At 40.3% G+C, this 23,554-nt stretch overlaps 2 pseudogenes and 2 gene segments (V, D, J or C); 2 read left to right on the top strand and 2 right to left on the bottom strand.

The window, feature by feature from the left end:
- Positions 1-119: 119 nt before the first annotated feature.
- Positions 120-2,380, bottom strand: LOC133769455 (zinc finger CCCH domain-containing protein 8-like; annotated as a pseudogene).
- A 1,000-nt stretch (positions 2,381-3,380) lies between these two features.
- On the bottom strand, positions 3,381-4,232 carry LOC133769454 (small ribosomal subunit protein uS2-like; annotated as a pseudogene).
- A 6,002-nt stretch (positions 4,233-10,234) lies between these two features.
- LOC133770512 (T cell receptor alpha variable 5-like) lies at positions 10,235-18,800 on the top strand. The segment is given in 3 exon segments: positions 10,235-10,286; positions 10,444-10,791; positions 18,688-18,800. Coding segments are annotated over 3 exon segments (513 nt in total).
- A 121-nt stretch (positions 18,801-18,921) lies between these two features.
- Positions 18,922-19,478, top strand: LOC133770511 (T cell receptor alpha variable 5-like). The segment is given in 2 exon segments: positions 18,922-18,973; positions 19,141-19,478. Coding segments are annotated over 2 exon segments (390 nt in total).
- The last annotated feature ends 4,076 nt before the right edge of the window (positions 19,479-23,554 follow it).

The following is a 23,554-nucleotide window of genomic DNA, read 5'->3' as shown; positions in this document are numbered from 1 at the left end:
ATGGCACAACAGGGAGCTTTACCTGAGCAATCTCGTAAAGTACTCCAAATCACCAGTCTTGAAAAGTTCTGAGACAGGCATCAGCACTCTTCATCTCTATAAAGCGTTTCATGTCTATTTTATTTACATTATTTCTTTTCAGTATTCAAAACTTGAGCCAGCAGTTCTTGTGTCTCCTCAGTCAGTGGAGCATGTGAAAACTTGCTGTGCTTACCCTGCTAACATTTTGTTTCTGTATGGTAAAACTTACAAGGATGTTCATTATGCAAGTACAGACAGTTTTCACTTCTGGTACAATATCTGTGGGGAAATTAGGCACAGGAGGCAATTCAAAGATGGTGCCTGCAGGGAAATTAGGCACACATGGCAATTAAAGATGGTGCCCAAAGAAAGTAAGGAGGGCTGTACCAAAAGTCGTTTACCACCAAAGCTGTGCAGCATCAGGGGAGGTGACAACAACTGATGACGAGTGTACAGACATATGGCTGGTCCTGTAAAAAGTCGCCCTGTAAAATGACCTTTTAAGTAATTGGTTGGTCCTTATGCCCTGCCCCAGTAATCCTGCAGTCTTGTGCTTTAAAAGGCTTTGCTATGCATGCAATAAACTGAGTTCTTTTTTTTTTTTGAGGTTTATTTTTTTTAACTTTTATTTAATGAATATAAATTTCCAATGTACAGCTTATGGATTACAATGGCTCCCCCCTCCCATAACTTCCCTCCCACTCGCAACCCTCCCCTCTCCCTCTCTCGCTCCCCTTCCATTCACATCAAGATTCATTTTCAATTCTCTTTATATACAGAAGATCAATTTAGTTTATATTAAGTAAAGATTTCAACAGTTTGCACCCACATAGAAACACAAAGTGAAACATACTGTTTGAGTACTAGTTATAGCATTAAATCACAATGTACAGCACATTAAGGACAGAGATCCCACATGAGGAGCAAGTGCACAGTGACTCCTGTTGTTGACCCAACAAATTGACACTCTAGTTTATGGCGCCAGTAACCATCCTAGGCTCTCGTCATGAGTTGTCAAGGTTATGGAAGCCTTCCAAGTTCGCTGACTCTGATCATATTTAGACAAGGTCATAAAAGACAGGGTGAGGATAGTAACCAATGATCCTAAGAGTGGTATTTACCAGGTTTGAACAATTATACAGCATTAAGTGGGGAAGAGGACCATCAGTGCACACAGGTTGGGAGTAGAGCCATTGGTGGTAGAGTAGAGGTTATGATTACAAAGGAATGAGGCCCAAGTGTGCTAGACAGGGTCTAGAACAAAGGACAGAGTCATTATTAGAGGAACTAAGAAAGGTGCTGTCTAAGCTACAATTAAGTTTTCTGATTGAGAGGCAAATAGAACCTGACAGAAGGGACCTGGTAATAATCTGTTGGGCTTTAGGCCTTGTAAGTTAAGAGGCCCAGACCTATCTATCTCTTCACGTGGGGTACATCCTAAGGGAGGTGTGAACCTCCTGGGGGAAGGCACCCTGTTGACTTTCATTACTTAGCTGGCCTGGGAATAAACTGAGTTCTTCCTTGCTTGACTTGACTCCCCACTGCGTCTGACTGTCTCCCGGATGGGGAGGCTGGGGAATGGGTGAGAGGCGCACTTACCTTTCTTCAGACCCAGTCCATCCTCGTTCGGGTGGACTAAGACCCTGCAAATATCCTTGTACATAAAATTTACACATTTTCTTCTCGATTTCAGCATCATGGTCAAATTTACATTGGTTTCCCTTAATGCATTTCCTTTCAAGAAAATATTTACAGATCTGTTTTCCTTTGTGTTCTACAGTATGTTGGTTGATGAATCCTTGGCTCATTATCACATGCTGCTGCTTCTCTTTAGGTTTACCATCCTCTTCCTGTGAGCCCTTTTTCTTTGGTAAAGTATTGGATCCTTTGTTTCCAGTGCTAGGCCATTTTCTCTTCATTTTCTTCTGTTTTCCATTCTTTTGACCAGTTTTAAAATTTTTATTTTTCTGTTTAGCATCTTGCTGGGCATCTTTTGCTTCCTCTTTCTCATTGATTCTTCAGGAAATGGTAAGGGTTGGGTGGCATTTGCCATCTCTTTAGCTTGTATGGACTGCTGATTCCTGATTACAGATATCACTGTCACTGTATACATCATAGTCCTTACTTCTTGATTTTCTATGTAGCAAATTCTTTGTAGGTGACATAGTTTCCAAAGTGCTGAGCTTTTTTTTGAGACTTGTTCACTCTCCAGTTTTACTGCCCATTTTATTTTCTCCTCTTGTGTTTCTTCAACATCTGAACCATCTATTTCATCATCAGTTCTTTCATCAGAATCTGAGGTCTGTTTTTTGCTAAGGGCTTGGCTGGGGGGCTTTGAGAAGAGATTCTCAAAATCCATCACCCAGCCAAGGGCTTCCCTCTTGCCATACCTACAAAATAAAAAATGTATAGTGTCGATTAATTTTGCTGTTTCCTTGTTGATTTTCTGTCTGGTTGATCTGTCCATTGCTAAAAGTGGAGTATTAAAGTCCCCCAATACTATTTATTAGAGTCCAAGTCTCCTTTTGAATTCCTTAGCATTGCTTTAAATAGCCAGGTGCCCTGTAATTAGTTGCATATACATTTATAATAGTTACATCTTCCTGTTGAATTTATCCCTTAATCATTATATAGTGCCCTGCTTTGTCTCTTTTAACAGTTTTTGTGTTAAAGTTTATTTTGTCTTCAACATCAAGAGTCACTGTGTACTTACATCCCATTTGGGATCTGTCCTGAATGGGTTGTCCAATGTGAAGTAATGCTATAACTAGTACTGAAACAGTATTTTTACACTTTGTGTTTCTGTGTGGGTGCAAACTGATGAAACATTTACTTAATATATACTGAATCGATCTTCTGTATATAAAGATAATTGAAAATGAAAAAAAACACCTTGGTGTTAAATTGGAAATTACATAGAAAATTAATCAATCTTTTAAAAAAAATCATGCAGGATCTCTGTCATTAATGTGATGTACACTGTTATTTAATGCTATAACTAGTACTCCAACAGTATTTTTTCACTTTGTGTTGCTATGTGAGGGCAAACTGTTGAAATCTTTATATATACTAAACTGATTTTCTGTATATAAAGAGAATTGAAAATGAAAAAAAAAAACAAAAAAAGTTTATTTTGTCTGATATTAAGATGACTACACCAGCTCTTTTTTGGTTACTGTTGGCGTGGAATATCTTTTCCCATCCTTGCACTTTCAGTCTGCATGTGTCTCTGTTGGTGAGATGTGTTTCTTGTAGGGTGGAAACAGATGGGTTTTATTTATTTTTATTTTTGTAGAAGCTGGTGTTTATTTTCCGTCAACCTCATTTCCATGTTTGCTTCAGAGACTGTGACAAGCAGCTTAAGACCACTCAGTGGTTGTTCCCACCCACTCGGTGGCCTGAGCAGTGGGCACTGCAGTCCAGTCCTCAGTGGGGAACTGCTCAATGGGCACAGAGGGCACCCGCATGCCTTCAGACAGTCAGCAACCTCAGGCTGAGTAGCAGTGAACTCAAGTGCTGGGGCCGTCCATTCACCCTGAAACTCCTCCTTGGTCACAGCTTTTTCAGTGGTGACCTGCTCTTCTTTTTCAGTCTCTTCAGGATCTCTGTAGAAGTAGAGATGAGGCATGACCTTCCAGGGGTGTCCATAGGAGATGGTATTATGCATGCACAGAACCTCCCGGGCCAGCATCCACCACATCAGACCGAGTGGGCTCCCTTGTTGCATGGGATGGCAATGTCTACGTAGTGCAGAGGAGAGTCTGTGTTACACAGAGCAATGGTAGGTAGGTTCATGTAAGATGCCTCCGTGAGAGGCTGGTGGTCAGCCCGAGGATCAGTAACCACCAGAAGCCGTGGTTCCCAGAAGGCTGCCTGGATCTGGTTAATGAAGGTTCCAGGTGTGAAGCAGCCAGCAATGGGAGTAGCTCCAGTGGTAGCAGCAAACTTCAGCACAGCCCTCTGGCCAGTGTTCCTGGAGGACATCACACTGGCATCAGCAGGGTTTTCAATGGCCACAATAGCATGAGCCGCCAACAGAAGCTTCTCCCAGGTCCTCTTCAGATTGATGATGTAGATGCCATCACTTTTCTTTTGTAAATGTACTGTTCCATCTGTAAGTCAAGGTTGGTGCTACCTAGGTGAGTTGCTGCTACAAGGAACTTAAGGACATCCTCCTCCTTCATTTTCAGGATATCAAGGGCTCCGGACATTGTGACAGCTTCCCCTTAAGTTATGCCGGGAATAAAAAACAATGCTATATGGACCCCTCGCCGGGTAGCATGGAAAGGCAGGGTTTTATTTTTTAATCCATTCAGCCAGCCTATGTCTTTTAACTGAGGAGTTGAGGCCATTTACATTCAAGGTGGCTATTGATAAGTAATGACTTTGCCCTGCCATTTTTCCAAAAATATTCCCAATTTACACTTTGAATTTCCTTTGATTTTTTGCTGATTTTCTTCCTTTACCTTCTTTGGTAATGATGACCATGTTTCTGTGTTTCTTTGTGTAACACATCCTTAAGCATCTTTTGCAGGGCTGGATAGGTGGTGACAAATTATTTCAATTTCTGATTGTTATGAAAGGTCTTTACCTCACCTTCATTTACAAATGAGAGCTTTGCAGGGTATAATATTCTGGGATGACAGTTTTTTTTTTCTCTTAAGTCTTGGACTATATCTCACCATTCTCTACTAGCCTATAGGGTTTCTGATGAGAAGTCTTCTGTGAGTCTAATTGGATATCCTCTGAGAGTAACCTGGCATTTATCTCATGCATATTTTAGAATCTTCTCTTTATGTTTCACTGTGGTGAGTTTGATTACAGTGTGTCATGGCGATGATCTTTTCTGGTCATGTTTATTGGGAGTTCTGTGTACTTCCTGTACTTGGATGTCTCTTTCTTTCTCCAAACCTGGGAACTTTTCTGCTGTTGTTTCACTAAAAAGGCCTTCTAATCCTTTCTCTCCATGCCTTCAGGAACTCCTAGAACCCGGATATTGGTTTTTTTTTTTTTTTTTTTTTTTTTTTTTTTTTTTTTTTTTTTTTTTTTTAGCATCCTTTAGATTCCCAGTGGTGTTTTTTAGTTTTCTAATTTCCTCTTCTTGTCTTTGGTTTGACTGTATATTTTCCTGTGCTTTGTTTTCTAAGTCCAATATTCTCTCTTCTGCTTCACCAATTCTATTTTTAAGGCTTTCCACTCTATTTTTTATTTTTCTGTTGAATTCTTCATTTCAATTTGATTCCTCTTTAGGATCTCAGTTTCATGGAAAAATTTTTCTTTCATGTCCTGCACAGATTTCAGTAGTTCGTGCATTTGCTTTTGATTACTTCTATCTAATCTTATGATCAAGTTTTTGAGTTGCATTTCTTGCATTTCTTCTATCTCATCATCTTCACAATCTAGTATTGAAGTGTTGTGTTCTTTTGGGGGTGTCATGTCTTTCTTATTCTTGTTTCTTGGATTGGTGCATTTGTTGTTTGGCATTTGTGGAGATACCTGTTGGTTTCTCCTCCTCCTCCTCCACTTCCTCCTTCTGCTCCTCCTCATCTTCCTTCTTCTTCTTGTTGTGGCAGCTTTTATCATTGTACTATGACTCTAAATGTTATTCAGCCATAAAAAGAATAATATTTTCTCATTTGCAACAAAATAGATGGAAGTGGAGGACATTATATTACATGAAGTAAGAGACACAGAAAAGCAAATACTACATGCTATTGCTATGATGTGCTAGCTAAAACAGGTCACCTTTAAGAAGATATGGATTAGTTATTTTTTAGAAGATTTTATTTATTTATTTCAGAGGTTGAGTTATTTACAGAGAGAGGGAGAGACAGAAAGTTCTTTAATCTGCTGGTTTACTTCTTAAATGGCTGCAGTGGCCAGAGCTGGGCTGATATGAGACCATAGCCAGGAGCTTCTTCTGGGTTTCCCACATGGGTGCAGGGGCCCAAGCACTTGGGCCATCTTTTACCATTTTCCCAGGCCATTAGCAATGAGCTGGATCAGAAGAAGAATAGCTGGGACACAAACTGGCATCCATATAAGATGCCAACAATGCTGGTGGAGGCTTAACCTACTATGCCACAGTGCCAGCCCTAAGAAAATATGAATTGATTATTACTAGAGGCTAGCAAGGTAAGGGAAAGAAGACAGTGAGAAGTTGGACAACATGTAACAAAACACATTCAGATAGAAGGAATGAGTTTTGTTGTTCCATGGCACAGCGGGGTGACTAGTTTCCCATAATGAAATACATATTTCATGAGTACTAGAAGAGAGATTGTAAATGCTACAGAGAAAAATAAGTGGAGAGATATACATGCTAATTACTCTTGATCAGTACCTGCTATATACATGTGTAGAATATTATATTGTCTCCCATAAGTATGGACATTTATTGCTGTTAAAAATTCAAAGGTCGAAGTCTGCAAGAAAAATGGAACAGTGATAGATCAGGATAAAACACTTGACAATTATCATCTAATAAGAACAAATGAAAGAGAGGCTGGAACTGTGGCATAGGGGGTAAAGCCGCTGCCTGCAGTGCTGGCATCCCATGTGGGCACCGGTTCCAATCCCTGTTGCTCCACTTCTGATCCAGCTCTCTGCTATGGCCTGGGAAAGCAGTAGAAGGTGGCCCAAGTCCTTGGGCCCCGGAACCCACTTGGGAGACCTGGAAGAAGCTCTTGGCTCCTTGTTTTTGATCAGCACAGTTCAGGCCATTGCAGCTTCTGGGGAGTGAACCAGCAGATGGAAGATCTCTCTCTCTCTGCCTCTCCTCTCTGTGTGTAACTCTGACTTTCAAATAAATAAATAAATCTTAAAAAAAGAATGAGTGAAATAATCATAATTTTATTTTTAAATGTTTACTTGAAAGATTGAGCAACAGAGAGAAGGAGGTAGAAAGAGAGATCTTCTATCCTCTGGTCATTCTCCAAATACGCACAACAATTAGAGCTGGAGCAGGTCAAAACCAAGAGCCAGGAATTCCATCCAGGTCCCTCACATGGGTGACAGAGACCCAAGCCTGCAGTCTCCCAGGTTATGTAACAGCAGGAAGTGACTGGAAGTGGAGACGTGATTGTATCCCAAGCACTCTGAAATGGGATGTCCAAAGCAGCAGTTTAACTGCTGTCCCACAATGCACATCCTGAATTACAATTAATAATGAAATTTTGTGGAGTGCATTTATGGTATATACCTCTGCATATGTATTTTTTGATGTTTAATTTTTTTAACTTTTATTTAATGAATAAAAATTTCCAAAATACAGCTTATGGATTACAATGGCTTCCCCCCCAACTTCCCTCCCACTCACAACCCTCCCCTCTCCCGTTCTCTCTCCCCTTCCATTCACATCAAAATTCATTTTCAATTATCTTTACATACAGAAGATCAATTTAGCATATATTAAGTAAAGCTTTCAACAGTTTGCACCCATACAGAAACACAAAGTGAAAAATACTGTTGAGTACTAGTTATATCATTAAATCACAATGTACAGCATATTAAGTACAGAGATCTTACATGAGGAGTAAGGACAGTGACTCCTGTTGTTGACTTAACAAATTGACACTCTTGTTTATGGCGTCAGTAATCACCCCAGGCTCTAGTCATGAGTTGCCAAGGCTATGGAGGCCTTTTGAGTTTGCCGACTCTGATCATATTTAGACAAGGTCATAGTCAAAGTGGAAGTTCTCTCCTGTCTTCAGAGAAAGGTACCTCCTTCTTTGATGGCCCGTTTTTCTATTGGGATCTCATTCACAGAGATCTTTCATTTAGGTCATTACATATTTTTTGCCAGAGTCTCTTGGCTTTCCATGCCTGAAATACTCTCATGGGCTTTTCAGCTGGATCCGAATGCCTTAAGGGCTGATTCTGAGGCCAGAGTGCTGTTTAGGACATCTGCCATTCTATGAGTCTGCTGTGTATCCTGCTTCCCATGTTGGATCCTTCTCTCCCTTTTTTATTCTATCAGTTAGTATTTGCAGACACTAGTCTTGTTTATGTGATCCCTTTGACTCTTAGTCCTATCTTTATGATCAATTGCGAACAGAAATTGATCACTTGGACTAGTGAGATGGCATTGGTACATGCCACCTTGATGGGGTTGAATTGCAACATCCTGGCACATTTCAACTCTGCCACTTGGGGCAAGTCCGATTGAGCATGTCCCAAATTGTACATCTCTTCCCTTTCTTATTCCCACTCTTATATTTAACAGGGATCACCTTTCAGTTAAGTTTCAACACTTAAGGATAATGTGTATTAATTACAGAGTTCAACCAATAGTATTAAGTAGAACAAAAAAAAATACTAAAAGGGATAAAGTATTAAGTTGTTCACCAACAGTCAGGGCAAGGACTGATCAAGTCACCATTTCTGATAGTGTCCATTTCACTTAAACAGGTTTCCTTTTTGGTGCTCAGTTAGTTGTTACCGATCAGGGAGAACATATGATATTTGTCCCTTTGGGACTGACTTAATTCACTCAGCATTATGTTTTCCAGATTCCTCCATTTTGTTGCAAATGACTGGATTTCATTGTTCTTTTTTTCCTGCTGTGCAGTATTCTATAGAGTACATATCTCATAATTTCTTTATCCAGTGTACTGTTGATGGGCATTTGGGTTGGTTCCAGGTCTTAGCTATTGTGAATTGAGCTGCAATAAACATTAAGGCTCTGCATATATTTTGAAATATGTACATTTCTTTCTATATTAGGAATGTGATTCTGCATAGTCAGCATCTGGGATACATAAACTATACAGTGTGGATGAGAAATAATATTAATTTCCTATATTTCCTGGAGTTGTATGGACTCAAATCACAGGAGAGGATCTGTTGCTTCTAACACTGAGTGAGATTAGGTTCTCTTGAGAGCAGATTTCTCATGGTCACATTCCCACGTGTCTGTTCCACTGACTTATACTTGCCCAGATTTATTCCTGCTGGAATGAACCCAAAGATCCAAGATTTTAACACAAATGAGACCCAGTTTGGGGAGAGAATTTAAAGGAGTGAAGGCTGAAATCATAAGTTGAAATTCTAAGCCATGATTTGAGACACTGACAATAAAATCTAGGGAAGCCTGAGTGGTCAGTGGTCAAGGCAACAGGAAGGGAGTAATTCTACTGCAGATTATTCAGTAATCAGTTTTGAAGCGGGACCACTCACACTGACATTATCAAATGTAAGCACACCTGGGAGAGACGTACATTTGTTCCCATTATAACTACCTGTAGCTTGATGTTTCTGAGGGTTTCTACTCTTTTCTGTCAATTCTTGCCAATAGATAAACACATATCCATAACCCACACAATCTGTTCTTCCAGAAGAAAGAATCCTAACATCCACTTCAGGTTTCTCCTCACAGTCTACAAGGTATACTTTTCCCATTGGTTACACTAATACAATTTACTCATGCAAGCTTTCCTTCTGTTCAATCTTTTACTTTACAATTTAGTCATTTTTAATGAGGAAAGTTTCCTGTTTTGATCCATGGAATTATTTCCTAGGAATGGCAAGGTCAGAGCAATGCCAGACTTGGAGGAGCAGAGACTGCATCTGAGATATTTAGCAAAGCTCTCAATTTTATTACAATCTTTGTGGGTACATATGTGACCTGTAGAAAGAGATTTCCTATTAGACTGAATCAAGATGGTTGTTTTGTCTGAGGGATTCTGTGTCCAGTTTAATAAGTAGAAGGGGTAAGAGGAGGGAGGACTTTATTTCTGAAGTAGTCAGTGGATGCCAGCATTTTCCTGATCAAGTAGACTAAGCCTGTTGCTGACAAACCAGTACCCTCAAGTTCATTTAAAATGTCTCAGAAGTGTGCTGAGAAGATGAAGTGGAATCCTGAACCCCACATTTTCATCACGTTTCTTTCTGCCAAACTTCATCATTTCTGATTGGGGACACACTTGGACCTTGGTTTATGTGACTCATTGCTGTTTCCCTTGTTCTCCAAAGATGCCTATCAGGGTGAGAGGATCTGGTAAGTGGTTTAACAGTTGAGGATCTGTCCAGAAGAGGGCAGCACGATGTGGGACTGGCTCTTTTTGCTTGGCTTCTCTAAGAGCAGGTTAAAGACAGAAGCAGGTTCCTGCGTAGCCAGTTTGAAAAATGGCTGGTGTTAGGAGAACAGGAAGAGATAACTGATAATCGATGTAGCTCTCCTGGCTGGAGATTGCGGGTCCTGATTGGTGGAACCATGAGGACTCTTGCTGGACCTTTCCTCCTATTCTTGTGGCTGCAGCTGCATTGTGAGTTTGGAGCTTTGGGAGATCAGGGCGATTAGCAAATGTTCATTAGAAGTCTGAGTGGAGGCTGGCATTTTCTAGGCTGCCTGAAATCATTGTGGAAAAAAAATTTTGGGAAATGATGCCTTGATGATCGTGTCTGACTTCTCCTTTGGCACAGGTGTGCGTAGAGGACAGATGGTGGAGCAGAGTCCTTCTTTCCTGAGTGTCTGGGAGGGAGACGGCTGTGTTATCAGCTGCACTTACACAGACAGCACCTTCAACTCCTTCTATTGGTATAAGCAAGAACCTGGAGCAGGCCTCCAGTTGCTTTTAAATATTTTCTCAAGTATGGACAAGAAAGAAGAGAAAAGCTTCACTGTCTTCATGAATAAGAAGGACAAACATCTCTCCCTGCACATCGCAGCTGCCCATGCTGTGGACTCAGCCACCTACTTCTGTGCAGCCTCAGCACAGTGCTCCCCAGGCACCCGAAGCCTGTACCCAAACCTGCAGGATGGCTGTTGCAGTCATTGGGAGGAGTGAACCAGCACCTCTATGATCTCTCTCTCTCTCTTCATTTTTTTAAAAAATGAAGATTATTTATTTGAAAGGCAGAGTGACAAAGAGAATGGGTGAGGGAAGGAGGGAGAGATGGTGAGAGGGAGGGATAAATAGTTCCATCATTCATTCCATGGTTCACTCCCCAAATGGTGCTAAGAGCTGTATCTGGGCTAGGCTGATGGCAGTGGTGGTCCAAGAACTTGTGCTATCTTTTGCTGCAGTCTGAGGCATGTTAGCAGAATCTGGTCAGAAGTGGAGCAGAGAGCTTGAATTGGTGCTGTGCTAAGGGATGCCAGTACAATAAGTGGTAGCTTAACCTGCTGAGCAACAGAACCAGTCCCCACTCATAAATAAATAAAACTCAATGAAAAGAATAAAAAAAGAACATCTGCAATGGAATTTGAAGATCTGCTCTATTTAATTTTGACACTTGAGCCCAGGATTTTCAGCACTATATCTTCAATAGATTGACACTTAAAAACATTTGAAAGAAATTCAGGTTCCAAGTGACCCAATAAATGTTAGAACATTTTGAATGATTTCTTGTTGGGAGTTAGTGATCTTCAGTTAGATCTCAGGCTCTAGGGTTTACCTTACTGGCAAAAATAAGTTTTCTCCCTTTGTGGGCATGTTGTCAAGGTTAGAGAATTCTCTTCTTGATTGAAATGTCTTCATACTTTTTTAGTATGTTTATTGACTTTTCTGTGAAATTATTAATACATGGTATGAGAAAATAGTAAAATACAAGGTAAAAATTAAAATGTAATTCTGTCATAAAAATAAATAAAATCTGGATTTAAAAAAAAAACCAGGGCCCATGTATATACTGCCTACAAGAAACACACTACACCGATAAGGGTGCACAGTCTGAAAGTTAAAGGATGAAAAAGATCTCCATGCAAATGGAAGTTAAAAACCAAGCAGACTGGCTGGAATGACAAATAAATCATTTATAATATTTGGTGTCCCTTCTTTGATAAATTTTGATAGCTATTAAATTTCACAAGACCACTACTTTGAATTATTTCCACATATTCTAAATTGAGAATCTTGCATTTGCTCAATCATGTGAAACTTAATTTTTGCAAGTCACTCTTTTCTTTTTTTTTTAATTTTAATTTTTATTTATTTATTTTTTTTTTTGACAGGCAGAGTCGACAGTGAGAGAGAGACAGAGAGAAAGGTCTTCCTTTTGCCGTTGGTTCACCCTCCAATGGCCGCCGCGGTAGCGCGCTGCGGCCGGCGCACCGCGCTGTTCCGATGGCAGGAGCCAGGTGCTTCTCCTGGTCTCCCCTGGGGTGCAGAGCCCAAACACTTGGGCCATCCTCCACTGCACTCCCTGGCCACAGCAGAGAGCTGGCCTGGAAGAGGGGCAACCGGGACAGGATCGGTGCCCCGACCGGGACTAGAACCCGGTGTGCCGGCGCCGCAAGGCGGAGGATTAGCCTGTTGAGCCACGGCGCCGGCCGCAAGTCACTCTTTTCTTTCTTCTGCCATTCTCCTCCTATACTTGTGGTGAGGGATGGTATTTCTGAACTCTGATATTACCTTTTATACAGATAGTTTCATATGCCTGTTTAAGTGCTTTGCCTATTTCTTAACTGGGTTGTTTTGTTATTGTTGAGTTTCTTGACTCTATATCCTCTAGTTTTTAATTCTTTATCAGTTTTATATTTTGCAAATAATTTTTCCCATTCTGTTTGTTTCCTCTTCACTTTGCTGAGTGCTTTTTTTTTTAAAAGATTTATTTACTTATTTGAAAGGGATAATTAGAGAGAGGCAGATGCAGAGAGAGAGAGGTCTTCCATCTGTTGGTTCACTCCACAAATGGCCACAATGGCTAGATTTGGGCTGATCCAAAGCCAGAATCCAGGAGCTTCTTCCAGGTCTCCTATGCAGTGCAGGGGCTCAAGGACTTGGGCCATCTTCCACTGCCTTCTTGGGCCATAGCAGAGAGCTAGATCAGAAGAAGAGCAGCCAGGACTTGAACTGTTGCCCACATGGGATGCCGGCACTGCAGGCGATGTCTTCAGCCAATATGCCACAACACCGGCCCCTTATAAGTGTTTCTTTTGCAGTGCAAAAGCTTCTCAGCTTAATGTAATCCTATGGTTCACTCCCCAGTTGGCCGCAATGGCTGGAGCTGTGCTGATCCAAAGCAAGGAGCCAGGAGCCTTCTCTGGGTCTCCCACACAGATGCAGGGTCCAAGGACTTAGACCATCTTCTATTGCTTTCCCAGGCCACAGGAGAGAACTGGATTGGAAGTGGAGCAGCTGGGACTGAACCAGTGCCCATATTTATGCCGGCACTGAAGGTGGTGACTTTACCTGCCATGGCACAGTGCCAGCTCCTGTTAATGTTTTCTATGTCTTCATGACTCAGTTTTGGTAGATTGTATGTGTCTAGGAATCTATATATTTATTCTATGTTCATAGTAATTCCTGATTATTCTTTTTATTTCTGTGGTATCTGATGTTTCAATTCCTTTTTTGCCTCTGATTTTATTGATTTGGGTGTTTTTTTTTTTTTGTTAGTTGGGCCAATGGTGTATCAATATTATGTATTTTTTTTAATATTGTGAATTTTTTCAAAAAACAGCTCTTCATTTAACTGATCTTTTGTGTTGTTTTTTGTTTCAATTTTGTTTGTTTGTTCTCTAATTTTAATTTTTTCTTTCCTCCTACTAATTTGGTGTTTGTTTTATTGTTGAGATGCATTGATAGCTCATTTATTGGTACCTTTCCAATATCTTGATTTAGGTAGCGATTGCTCTAAACTTCCCTCTTCACACTGCTTGTGTTGTATCCCATAATTTTGATATGAGGTATTGTCATCTTCATTCATTTCCAGAAATTTTTTGATATATCTTTAATTTCTTCTATGACTCACTGTTTATTCAGGAACATGTTGAAGAGTCTCCATTTGTTTGCATCTGATCTATAGATTTCTTGAATTGTTGATTTCTAGCTTCATTCCATTGTGGTCAAAGAAGATGCATGGGATGATTTTGGTTTTTTTGAATTTGTTGACACTTGCTTATGGCCTAGCATACGGTCTATTCTACAGAAAGTTCCATGCACTGATGAGAAGAATGTGTATTCTGCTATTGTGGAGTGAAGAGTTCTGTGGATATCAGTTAGGTCCATTTGGTCCATAGTGTTGATTAGCTCTGTTCTTTCTTTGTTGATTTTCTGGCTAGTTGATCTGTCCATTGATGAAAATGGGGTGTTGAAGTCCCCCACTTATATTATATTGGAGTTTATGTCTCACTTGAGATCCATTAACATTTATTTTAAGTAGTCAGCCACTCTGTAATTCTGTGCATATACATTTATTATAGTCATATCTTCCTGTTGAATTGATCCCTTAATCATTATATAGTGCCCTTTTTCATCTCTTTTGATAGTTTTTATGTTAACGTCTATTTTGTCTGATATTAGGATGGCAACACCTGCCCTTTTTTGCTTTCCATTAGCTTGGAATACCTTTTTCCATCCTTTCAGTTTCAGTCTGTGTGTATTTTTGTTGGACAAATGTGTTTCTGGTAGGCAGCAAATAGATGAGTTTGTTTTTTAGTCCATTCAGCCAGTCTGTATCTTTTAAATGGAGAGTTGAGGTCAATTACCATCAAGGTGACTATTGATAAGTAACCACTTGGCCCTGCCATTTTTCCATAAATATTCCTATTGTTTACTTTGGATTTCTTTTGTGCTTTTACTGGGGGATATCCTGTCTTCACATCCTTTCATAATGATGGATATCTTTCTGTGTTTTTGTTTGTAGCATGTCTTTTTTAAAAGCTTTTATTTAATAAATGCAAATTTTGTAAGTACAACTATAGGAATATAGTGGTTCTTCCCCCATATCCACCCTTCCACCACCACTCCCATCCCACCTCCTACTCCCTCTCCCATCCTATTCTTCATTAAGATTCATTTTTAATTAACTTCATATACAGCAGACCAACTCTATACTAAGCTAGATTTCAACAGTTTGCAGCCCACAACACACACACAACTTAGAAAGTACTGTTTGAGAACAAGTTTTGCAGTTAATTCTCATAGTACAACTCATAAGGACAGAGGTCTTACATGGGGAGTAAGTGCACAGTGACTCCTGTTGTTAATTTAATAATGAACACTCTTATTTATGACATCAGTGATCACCCTAGGCTCTTGACATGAGCTGCCAAGTCTATGGAAGCCTTTTGTGACCACAAACTCCATCAGTATTTAGACAAGGCCATAAGCAAAGTGGAAATTCTGCCCTCCCTTCAGAGAAAAGTACCTCCTTCTTTGACGGCCCCTTCTTTGTACTGGGATCTCTGTCACAGAGATCTTTGGTGTAGGATATTTTTTGCCACAGTGTCTTGGCTTTCCATGCCTGAAATGCTCTCATGGGCTTTTCAGCCACATCCAGATGTCTTAAGGGCTGATTCCGAGGTCAGAGTGTTACTTAAAGTGATTGTTATTCTATAAGTCTGCTGTGTGGACTGCTTCCCATTTGGACATTCCCTCTTTTTTGTTCTGTCTATTATTATTACCAGACACTTGATGTGTAGCATGTCCTTAAGCATGTATGTAATGTTGTATTTGTGATGACAAATTCTTTCAATTTCTGTTTGTTGTGGAAGGTCTTTATTTCACCTTCATTCATAAATGAGTGCTTTGCAGGGTACAGTATTCTTATTTTGTTTTTAAACTTTTTTTTACTTGACAGGTAGAGTTAGACATTGAGAGAGAGAGAGAGAGAGAGAGAGAGAGAGAGAGAGAGAGAGAGAAGAGAGAGAGAGACAGACAGAAAAGTCTTCCTTCCATTGGCTCACTCCCAAATTGGCCGCTGCTGGTGCACTGCACTGATCTGAAGCTAGGAGCCAGGTGCCTCCTCCTGGTCTCCCAAGCAGGTGCAGGAGCCCAAGCACCTGGGCCATCCTCTACTTCCCTCCCGGGCCACAGCAGAGAGCTGGACTGGAAGAGGAGCCACCGGGACTAGAACCTGGTGCCCATATGGCATGCCGGCACTGCAGGTGGAGGATTAACTTAGTGAGCCACAGCACAGGCCCTCCTACAGTATTCATTTTTGACAGTTTTTTTTCTATTTAGACTTAGACTATATCTTGATATTTTCCTCTAGCCTATAGGGTTTCTGATGAAAAGTCAACTTGAGTCTAATTGGAGATCCTCTGAAAGTAATCTGGCATTTCTCTCATGCACATTTTAGAATCTTTTTTTTTATGTCTTACTGTAGAAAGTTTGACTACAATGTGTAGTGGTGAAGATCTTTTCTAGTCATGTCTATTAGGAGTTTTATATGCTTCCTCTATTTTGACGTTCTTTTCTTTCTCCAAATGAGGGACATTTTCTGTAATTATTTCCCTAAATATGCCTTCTAGTCCATTCTCTCTTCCCTTTCCTTCAGGAACTCCTAAGACGGTATGTTGGTTCATTTGATAGTATCCCATAAATCTCTAATACTTTTTTTCCCTATCTTCTTCTTGTTGTTTTTATTTTATTTCTGACTGTAAGATTTCCAAAGATTTGTCTTCTAGTTCGGATTTTCTTTCTTCTGCCTCCCCAAATCTTCTGGTAAGGCTCTCTATCACATTTTTTATTTGATCTACTGGATTGTTCATTTCTACTGTTTCATTTTGATTTTTCTTTAAAATCTTAATTTCATGGGAAAAATTTTCATTCATGTCATATATTGATTTCTTTAGTTTGTGGATTTGCTTCTGATTGCTTTTGAGTAACCCTATGACTAAGTTTTGAATTCCATTTCTGGCCTATCCTCCATCTCTTCATCTTCACATTCTAATATTGAAATGCATTCTTTTGTGGGCCTCATATTGTCTTTCTTATTCTTGTTTCATGAACTTCTACATTTGTTTTTAGGCATTTGTGCATTTGATGGTTGCTTTTTTCCTCTGATGGCTTTTATCTTTGAGCTATGCCTCTGTGGCTTGATGGAATATCTTCACTTTCAGTGAATACCAAGAGAGGTGTGGTGGTTGTGGCCAGTGAGCTCTGGTTAGTGCTCTAGGGTGGGGCAAGTATCCAGGGTATGGTTGGGTATGGTTGATCTCTTGTAAACAGAAGTGGAGGGGGGGAATGTTGGTGTGATCACCCCCTCACCTTCTCTCTTCCAAGGTGAGTAATGTTGGGTGTTAGTCCTTAATCTGCAGTCATCCGCTCCACCATGTGAACCGCACAAATGGTTTGTACAATCCTCACTGTGAACACAGTTCCCAAAGGAATGATTTGCTTTAGGTAACCAAAGAGCTTTGAATGTGTGGAGCCACACCCAGTGACTGCTCAGAGACCCAGCTACACCCTGTACCTTCTCATGTAACCACTGAGTCCTCATGGACTCATTACACAAGTCTCCCACATTCACTGGGTGCAAAGGTTTCTCTCTGCCCTACTGGACTGTCCAGTCAACAGAGACAGATATTCCCCAAGATAGCTCTGCCTAGGCATCTTGATCTCGGGAGCCTTGGGCATGGTTGCCCACTTACTTCCTACCTGCTGTGGATTGTTCCCTCTGCTAGAATCTCTGGATCACATGCATTCACAAGAGCCACTGGCTGAATGTTGTTCTCTCACTGCCACTGCTGCCAGTAATGTCAAGAAGATTGCATCTTGTCTCAGCCAATTGCTACGCACTCGTACAAAGTCTTCTGCAGCCCTGCCCAAACCCAAAATGGCACCTGCCCATTCTCAGCTGGCAAATGGTTGATGTTGTGGGGAAGTGGGGGTGAGAAAAATGTGCCTCCTATACTTCCATTGGGTCCATGGGCAACCCTTAACAACTGCTGGCACCCAGGGCACCAGTCCAGACTCTTGCCATGCTCTCCCTCTGGCTATATCACTGTGGTTTGCTGCAGTCCGGTCTCACCTGCATCTCCAAGCTGCCACCTATTCCAGCTCTTATCTGCTGTGGTTGTTTCCCACAATTTGTTTTTTAAAATGTTTTCTTATTTTTATTTTTTAATGAGAGAGAGAAAGAGAATCTTCCAACCCCTGTTTCACTTTCCAAATGGCTGTAACAACCAGGACTGGACTAGATCAAACCAGGGTCCAGGATTCCATCTGTTCCTTCCATATTGGATCCAAGTACTTGAGCCTTCATCTGCTGACTCCCAGCATGCACATTAGCAGGAAGTGGTTAGAATCAAAGATGTGACTAGATTCCAGGCACTCTGACATAAGTTTTGGTTGTTCTAGCAGCAACTTAGCTACTGTCCCACAACCCCATCTGATTATAATTTCAAAATAAAAATTTCTAAAGTGCATTTAATGTATATACATATATACCTACATTTTTGAAATGTGTACATGTTTTTCTATATTTTTTAAGATGTATATTTTTTATTTGAAAGAGTTACACACACACAAACACACACACACATACAGAGAGAGAGAGAAAGAGAGAGAGAGAGGTCTTCCATCCAGTGGTTCACTCCCAAAATGGCCACAACAGCTGGAGCTGGGCCAATCTGAAGCCAGCAGTCAGGATCTTCTTCTGGGTCTTCCATCTGGGTGCAGGAGCCCAAGGACTTGGGCCATATTCTACTGCTTTCCCAGGCACATTAGCAGGGATCTGGCTCAGAAGAGGAGCAGCCAGGACTTGAAATATTACCCGTTTTATGGGAGGCCAACCAGGGCTTTAACCTGCTGTGCTATAGTGCTGGCTTCCTCAAATTCTTTTAAAATGACTCCGTAGTGTACTGAGAAGATGAAGTGAAATTCTGGACCCTACGTTTTCATTATGTTAACTTTCTGCTAATCTACATAACTTCTGATTGGAGACAAACTTGGAACTTGCTTCATGGCCTATGCTGATTTCTGTATTTTCTCAAAGATATCCATCAGGATGAAAGAAATCTATTTAGTGGTTTAGCAGTTGAGTGTCTGACCACAAGAGGGCAGAGCGTCTCTGCAGACCCCTGTATAGGACAGGCTCTTTTTGGTTGACTTCTACAGAAGCAGATGCCTGTGCAGTTTGAAATCCGCTGTGCCTTGGAGCAAAGGAGGAGACCTCTGTGATAGACGTAGCTTTCCTGGCTGGAGATCGCAGGTCCTGATGGGCAGAACCATGAGGACGCTTGCAGGACCTTTCTTCCTGTTCCTGTGGCTGCAGCTGCACTGTGAGTTGGAAGCTTTTTGGGGACAAGGGAACTTAGTAAATGTTCATTAGAAGTCTGAGGAGGAGGCTGGCATTTTCTAGGCTGTCTGAAATCACCTTGAGGAAAAATAATGCAATCTTCGGGGAGTGATGACCCAACAATCATGTCTGACTTCTCCTTTGGCACAGGTGTGAGTGGAGGAGAGACGGTGGAGCAGAGTCCTTCTTTCCTGAGTGTCCGGGAGGGAGACAGCTGTGTTATGAACTGCACTTACACAGACAGTGCCACCTCCTACTTCTATTGGTATAAGCAAGAACCTGGAGCAGGTCTCCAGTTCCTTATAAATATTCTCTCAAATGCGGATAAGAAAGAAGAGCAAAGGCTCACTGTCCTCATGAGCAAGAAAGACAAGCGTCTCTCCCTGCGCATTGGAGCTGCCCGTCCTGCAGACTCAGCCACCTACTTCTGTGCAGCTGGTACACAGTGCTCCCCAGGCACCTGCAGCCTCTACCCAAACCCGCAGTGAGGGCTGAAGATATCTCATCTGTTGTTGCTGTTGGCGATGGGGATTTTCTGTAGTATAATATAAGGACATTCTAAAAAAACACTCCAGTGTGAGTATCACAAAGTTGAATATTTGAGAAAAAGTTGACTGGTTGTGAAATCACCAATGAATAAAAAATAAATTGTGGTAAACAAGTAAATCAAGTACCTCACTTGATTTTGGATCAATCAAACTAATTAAATCTTGAAGTTCTTAGTAAAAAGGTTAATGTGTATTAATTAAGTAACTGAACAGGGAAGGATTTGTGAGCTTAAAAACAATGGAAGAAATTCAGAGAAAATTAAAAGGTTCCATATCTAAATGTTAAGAGCAAAATCATTTTGAGATAAATACCTAAATTACATCAAAATGACTGTTAATTTTTATTTTGTCAGTAATTTGACAATTGGTTTGTGATTTTCCTAAATAATTTTATTTTCATAGATGAAAATGAACGTGAATATCCAGACAGATAAATGTTTATATGGTATGATGAGGCAATTTGAAAAGCCACATCGCTCACAAAGACATGGAAAATTCTTACAGCTATTGATGTTGACAAAAATGTATATAAATATCTTTCAAACCTGTTTTAGGAATCCCTGCAATGCTAGTTTGAAACAAGGGAGCTTGGTGTAGTCGGCCGAGTGGTTAGTCCGTAGGTTTAGCTGTCTGTGCTTGATGCCCATCTCTGGCTCCTGAGTCCAACTTCCTGTTAATGCAGAGTGGGTGTCAACCATATTGGCTCAAGCAGCTTGGTCCCTGCTATTCACGAGTTCCTGGTTCCTGGCTTAGGTTCTGGCCCAGCTCCAGCCATAGGAGGCATCTGAGGACTCAGTGGATAGTGTCTTTCTCCCCCCCCCCCCACGTCTGTCTTTCTGCTTCTCAAATTAAAAAAGAGAAATTTGCAAAGCATGTAGTGATGGTGGCAAACTCTGGTGGGAGGGTACACATGTTAGCCACTTTGGAAGTAATTAAAAGACATGATTTAGTAATCTAAAAATACTCATTTAAATGATTGTATTGTTTCCTTTGATTAACATTAATACCTGTAAATTTATGGGGTATACTAAAATATTTCAATACATATGCACAGTATAAGCCAATCAACCCATGCAACTAGCACTTCCATTTTCTTATCATTTCTTTTTTTAAACTTTTATTTAATGAATATAAATTTCCAATGTACAGCTTATGGATTATAGTGGCTTTTCCCCCCCATAACTTCCCTCCCACCCGCAACCCTCCCCTCTCCTGCTCCCTCTCCCCGTCCATTCACATCAAGATTCATTTTCAATTCTCTTTATATACAGAAGATCAATTTAGTATATATTAAGTAAAGATTTCAACAGTTTGCACCCACACAGAAACACAAAGTGAAACATACTGTTTGAGTACTAGTTATATCATGAAATCACAATGTATAGCACATTAAGGACAGAGATCCCGCATGAGGAGCAACTGCACAGTGACTCCTGTTGTTGACCCAACAAATTGACACTCTAGTTTATGGCACCTGTAACCACCCTAGGCTCCCATCATGAGTTGCCAAGGCTACAGAAGCCTTTTGAGTTCACCAACTCTGATCATATTTAGACAAGGTCATAAAAGACAGGGTGAGGATAGTAACAATGATCCTAAGAGTGGCATTTACCAGGTTTGAACAATTATACAGCATTAAGTGGGGAAGAGGACCATCAGTACACACAGGTTGGGAGTAGAGCCATTGATGGTAGAGTAGAGGTTATGATTATAAAGGAATGAGGCCCAAGTGCACTAGACAGGGTCTAGAACAAAGGACAGAGTGATAATTAGAGGAGCTAAAGAAAGGTGCTGTCTAAGCTACAATTAAGTTTTCTGATTTAGAGGCAAATAGAACCTGACAGAAGGGGCCTGGTAAGTTAAGAGGCCCAGACCTATCTATCTCTTCACATGGGGTACATCCTAAGGGAGGTGTGAACCTCCTGGGGGAAGTCACCCTGTTGACTTTCATTACTTGGCTGGCCTGGGAGGAGAGCTGGCCAGCTAAAGGCAGGTGGCATCTCTAACAAGAAATTTACAGTTCTGCCTGCAATGTTGCTGACCCTACTTGGCTGTCCCCTTAGCTGCGGTGGTCACTTTGGAAGTTGGGCTGAGTGAAGGGCTTTTTAGCTTAGAGCCAATAAGATCTGTGGCTCTGACTTGGGCATCCTTCGACTCCAGGGCAGGTCCATTTCCAGTGATCCAACTCTTGGCAGAGCTGCCAGGGCTCTTCACAAGCTGACTTCTGCTGAAGCCCAGACTTACCACTTTGAAAGCCACTGCAGTGGACTGGCCTGTTGGGTCTCCTTGAGGGCAGATCACTGTACAGATCAGCCATTAATAGGCCTGCCACCCATTGCTTCTGATGCCGAGCTTTCTTTTCCTCCTGGTTTGTGTTAAAGCAGACCAGGGGATGCAAGTCAAGGGAGTGCCCAAGTCCCATCTCTAATCTTCGGTGGCCTGAACTACAAGTCTATAGTCACAGGCATGTTCTGTAGTACTTTTTCTAAGGTAGACAATGCCCATGAGGAAAATTATATTCTCACTTTAAAACTTTCTTTTCCTTTGGTCTGAAAGGGAGGTTTTTTTCTACTTACTGTATACTTCGCTGATGGTGAAGCAAATCTAGCTATGAAATTATAATTTAAGCCCTTATTTTGGCTCTGCTATTACAGAAAAATGTTAGCCATCTCTTTTATAAGGTCTAAAGATTAAATTGTGCATTCTACAGATTCCTTCATAATAGAATTAGTTTCCTACCTTGAAGAGAATAGAGAAATGAAAGAACAAGTTGGGCTTAGAATAGAGAAATGAGGGAGCAAGTCCTAGATTGCTTACTGACAATAGCAATATTACATGAATACTTAGCAAACAGTTTCAACCATTAGATAACAACTTAAGAACACATTTACCAGAAGGTCCAATACCTTCTATAAATTTTAAGAATCATATTTGGAAACACCTCTTAAATATCTAACATGGTGTAGTTTGTTTAACCAGTAAACTTAAGCACAAACATATAAAATATTTTTAGTTTCTTTCTACCAACAACTATAAAACATATGATACAGAGATTCAGGTCCCACAAATTAAAACGTATCTTTGATTAATTTTAGCAGCTTAAATTTATGGACAATCCTATCTATAAGCCAATTAAAATAAAACTCTTAATAAAATTTTCCCATGTGGACATACAATATGTGCACACATATAACATAATAGACCAATATAGCAATTTTAATAATAGCTTTTGAAATCTTTAACTCTTTTTGTAAATTGCCAATTGATTTGAATTGCTTTTTGTTTTTTTAGTAACCTCAGTTAACCATACTTTCTCTCAGTTGGTACTGTTAATACATTATTGGCTTCATCTGTTTACAGAGCCATCCCAAACTACTGAATACAATAGAAGTGGCTGGAAAAAGTCCATAGGAACCTATAGGAGGACAGCTAAACACAGAACCAACAATGCTTTAGTTTTATGAGCAGCAAATCATATATATCTGTGGATGACAAAAGTCTTTAAGTTGCTATGTTTAAAATAATAAACTCATCAGCCAACAAGAGGCACTTGCTTACTTCACAGTGTTTTTGAAAGACCAAATTTGATCATTGTTACAAGGTGATTATTCAAATCTTTGAAAATAAATAAACCATAATTCTTAATAAAAATTCAGCTGTTTTTGAACAATTAGAATTTAACAGATCTCAAGAGAACATAATAGATTACTTTAACACATTGCTTTAAAAGAGAACATTTTCTTATAATTTCTTTGTGTTTGGAGACTACCAGTTCTTCTTCATTCTTTTTTCATTTTTTAACTTTTATTTAATAAATATAAATTTCCAAAGTACAACTTTTGGACTATAGTGACTTTTTCCCCTCATATTCTCCCTCCCAGCTGCAACCATCCCATCTCCCACTCCCTCTCCCATCCCATTCTTCATCAAGATTCATTTTTAATTATCTTTATATACAGAAGATCAACTTAGTATATACTAAGTAAAGATTTCAACAATTTGCACCCACACAGAAA

This window comes from Lepus europaeus, chromosome 11 (genome assembly GCF_033115175.1).
Source record: "Lepus europaeus isolate LE1 chromosome 11, mLepTim1.pri, whole genome shotgun sequence".
Classification (NCBI taxonomy): Eukaryota; Metazoa; Chordata; class Mammalia; order Lagomorpha; family Leporidae; genus Lepus; species Lepus europaeus.
Note: the sequence above shows the minus strand (reverse complement) of the source record. Positions and strands in the feature narration are given on the sequence as shown.